The 4,063-nt window shown below is 58.3% G+C and overlaps 1 protein-coding gene across 1 annotated transcript; it reads left to right on the forward strand.

The window, feature by feature from the left end:
* Positions 1-1,991: 1,991 nt before the first annotated feature.
* Positions 1,992-3,419, forward strand: BESB_006150 (putative histone lysine methyltransferase, SET; the record flags this gene model as incomplete). The annotated part of the gene is made up of 1 exon (XM_029359370.1): positions 1,992-3,419. One exon carries the CDS (start codon positions 1,992-1,994, stop codon positions 3,417-3,419), a length of 1,428 nt encoding a protein of 475 aa, XP_029222283.1.
* Between the last annotated feature and the right edge of the window lie 644 nt (positions 3,420-4,063).

Raw genomic sequence — 4,063 nt, forward strand, 5'->3', positions numbered from 1 at the left:
GCTGCACGGGCGCCAGAAAAGGGCTGTCCAGAGTCCGTAATAAAAGACGGCGCCTTAGGGAGGCACAGACTGCTCTCACGCGCCAGCTCGGCCTAGCACGGGGCTCGCGGTCGATCCTCATTGGACCCCACACCTTCGAGGAGGGTGGCGAAGTGCAGAGCCAGCCAGTGAAGAATGCGAGAGAGCAAACAGAGGCGGTAACGCAGAGGAGAGCTCGCAGACCGGGTGCTCAGTGAGCAGTAGCGGGATTCTCAAGGCAAAGTCCTCATCTCGACAGGCACAACCAGGGCCGCCGAGGACCAGGGGCACGCAGGAACGGCGGGCGACTAAGAAGAGTCGCCTGGAGATGCCTGAGGCAATAATCCTTCGAGGGTTTTCCGTCAGGGCCTCGGAGGGAGAACTGCCAGAAGCCGAGAGGCAAGTTGTGTCGAGCGCCGCAAGAGAATTTCATTTTTGCGGTCTCACGGCGATCTCCAGAGCGAGTCACAGACGGCCGCCGGAAAAGAGCAGACACCTTCTGGTTCGGCGTCTCCCCCAAGGTGACACGTTCAAGAAGCCTCTCCACTTGTCGCAGCTGAGTGCTTCTAAACTGCAGAGAGACCTCTAGTTCAAGATGCCCAGGATCCTCAAAAGTTGATCGCCTGTCCTGAGGAAGATGCTGTCTGTCAGGAAGGCTGTAGCGGCCGGGCAGCGGCCGCTACAGCCTTCGGTGCTGAGGAGACGAGCCTCACCTGCTGCCGCCATGTTGGGTGTGCGGTATGTCAAGAGCTCGGAGTGCGCGCAGACAGAGAGGGTGGCGACTTCCGCGCATACACTGATGGGAGAAATATGCGGAGGCAGCGGAGAGAGAGCTGGACGGTCACCGCGTGGAGGATTGTTAGAAAGGCGACTCGATTCCACGCGCCGACTGGCTAGCCGGAATGTTAGGGCGGTCCGCGGGTCAAGGAGGCCAGCGTCCACGATGAGAGGCTACTGCTGAAAACAAGCTTATCACTGGAAGGCATGACAGGATGAAATCTAGGACCTGCAGACATGGCTGAAGCAAGGCGTGCCTGTGCGGAATGTGTACGGATTGTGCGCGAACCACGCGAAACCCGTTCAGACGGGTGGATGCGTTGCACATGCAAGAAAATTTGCACGTGCATGCAGGCTGGATTCTTCACCCGCAAGGGCCCGCACCGCAGAATCAATTCCTAAAGAGCTATACTTTGTTTTCATGGTCACGGGCACTTCTGCCATTTTTTCGTAACTCCACAGGAGGTCGATCCGTCGTGCGCGGCGTCGCCGCACCAGTTCCTGCGTAGGTCGCATGCTGCCGTCGGGATAGGTTCATGTAACCTACGTTTTTCTGGGGACTATATACTAAGAGTGGGAGTACGGGTTTAGATTCCGGTGCAATCGCCTTCCCTTCTATACGCGTATCCTCGCTGTGGTGCCCGCGTATGGCTCCTACGGTCAACAGTGCTCTTAGGAGCCCTTCGCCTCCTGCAACACAGTTTCCTTCCGTAGCTGCTTCTTACCAGGCCCTGAATTCCGTCTCAGGACTTCACAGTTTTAGTGCACACTACCGATTATTTACCGGGACTTTGTTCGAGTTTTTGCACAGACTCCCATGTGAGTGCTTTTGAGCTGGACAAGCCTCCGGCGCACGCATATGCTGCATCTGGGCACATCGAGACCAGTTCAGTTTGACGCACGCGGGCATTCTGGAGCGGCCTCTTGCAAAATGTAGTGTTTCAGCGTACCGTGGTATTCGGATGCGTGTTACAGTTAGCAGGGCAAGCTGTTGGCCTCGTTTGTTTTTTTCCGGTTGCCTCAGCAGAGCTTTCTTTACCTTACCAGAACGCGGCGAGCACGCTGTCAGTGGCTTACACAGCGTGCGCGCGCCGCCGTCTTGAGAAGTTAGGAAGCGGGATGATCTAGGTTTCTGCCTCACGCCTCGCCGCTGCAGTCTTTGCACAGCCGATTTCTCTGTTTCGAGTGCGAGTGCGATGGCGGCTCAAAATGGAGAGAGTTCGCCGTGCGGCGGGGTGGGGCCAGGGCACTGCGGTTCCGCCTCGGCGCTTGTCTGTTCGTCCCCGTATTTCGTTGTGCAGAAGCACCCGAGGAGCGCGACTCGGGGTTTCGGACTCTACGCGACTGCCGCCTTACCGGCAGGCTTCACGTTTCACGAGGAGGCCCCTGTGTTTGCTCTCCAGCAAGCGATGAACAAGAGTCTCATCCGCGCATGCTGCTACTGCCACCGCGTCGTGGGTGACGTGGGTCTGCAGCTGCGCCATTTCTTTGCGGCGTCGAATCCCGACGCTCACGCGCGCCTGAACCAGATGCCCGCGGACAGCCTTCCCAACCCGATCCTCAGCGCCGCCGTCATGTGTCCTGGCGGCTGTGGAGAGGCGTACTGCTCCCAAGACTGTCAGGCTGCCCACTTGCAGCGTTGCCATCGGCTCCTCTGCGTTGGGCCTCTGGGCGACAGGCACCCGCTCGTGGTGTTCAAGAGACTGGCGCTCGAGCAGACCGAGAATATTCTCCTTGCTGCCGAAGCTGTCTGCGCGGTTGTGGTTCTTGCCGCAGAAAACGTCTGCATTTCCGTTCGGGGAGACGCACACCCCGGAGCTTTCGCAGGGGGAGCAAATGATACCGCGCAGTTCTTGCAGGGGAACCCCGCGGACTATCGGCGACTCGTAGTCGAAAGGTCTCAAGAAATCCGTGCAGAGGCTGAACGGTTGTTCAGGGTCTTGCTAGACTACGCGCACGAGCGATGGGAGTTGCTGGGAGAGGATTCCGACGACGAAGATATGGACGAGGACGGACGCGAGGGCACTTGTGAGAAAGAGCGAGCTTCTGTGCTCGAGACAGCCCGACGGCAGCTGCATGCGGCGTTCTCCAGCGGGGGCCGCATGACCCCCGCTACGCCGGGGCCATGCGGCTCCCCCGAACACCAGCCGGAAGCGCGGATCGTCGCATCCTTCTTCGTGGACTCGAGTGAGCTTCTTTCACGGATTGCTGGGCTGTTCGAGAAGAACAACGCACACGTCGTCGTGCCGTCCCCCGTGAACGCTTACTTCAGAGCCTTGCTGGCTAGTCCCGAAGCGAGAGGCCCGGGGGCTTTACGAGAGACTCTGGAGTTCATCCTACGGGAGAAGGAAACTGCGATGATACGCGTCTTCGGAGACGACGACGATGGCGATGATGAAGAAGACACATGTGAAACGCCTGCGAGCAGCGATCAGAAAGAAACGCGCAGACGCATGCTAGCCACACGATTTGCCGGCGTGCCGTCCGAGGCTCTGCTGCCTGCGGAGGGGGGGGGTCAACAGGGGGAGGTGGAGAGGCCGAGGAAGGCCTTAGAGCGATTATACGTCCGCATGCCTTTCCCGATGTGCATGGGACTGGCTTCTATCCATCTATTGCGCGTATGAATCACTCATGCGCTCCCAGTGTCCGTGTCATCTTTCCTCACGGGACGAACCGAGCGGCGCTCGTGACCACGAGGCCGGTGCAGGCAGGTGAAGAGCTATGCATTTCCTACGTCGACGGAATCGAGGCAATGTCAAACGATGACAGAGAGGAGGCCCTCGAGGTGTTTGGATTCAAGTGCGAATGTGACCGATGCTGCCTCCCTCGATAATATGGCTTCAGGCAGACGTCAGTCGCGTGCCCCCGCGCCGAAAAAGGGATGCATTACGGTAGTGTGCAGCAGTATCTAGTCCCTTTGTCCTGTGTGGCTGCTTTAACTTGCACTCCTGTGTCAAATAGCGATCATCTACGAAACTCACTTGTGCCCCCAATGGGCAACTCGATTTCCATGGCTGTCTGTGAGCAACAGCTTACAACGCCAACATTAGGCGCAGCTGCACCTCGGCCTGTAACAGGGGCTCGCACGTGCATGTCACCCGTTCACTGAAGTGACCCGAGCGAAACGACGAAGGCGCATCGCCACTCGGTTGCTCGGTCGTGGAACCTGAATGTCTTTCGTCGTCACCACTCATAGTTACAACGGAAACAGGTCAACACCGAGTGGGGGATGGACATGATACACAGTCGGGAATCGAAAAATGATTGG

The sequence above is a fragment of the Besnoitia besnoiti genome, chromosome I (genome assembly GCF_002563875.1).
Source record: "Besnoitia besnoiti strain Bb-Ger1 chromosome I, whole genome shotgun sequence".
NCBI classification, from domain to species: Eukaryota; Apicomplexa; class Conoidasida; order Eucoccidiorida; family Sarcocystidae; genus Besnoitia; species Besnoitia besnoiti.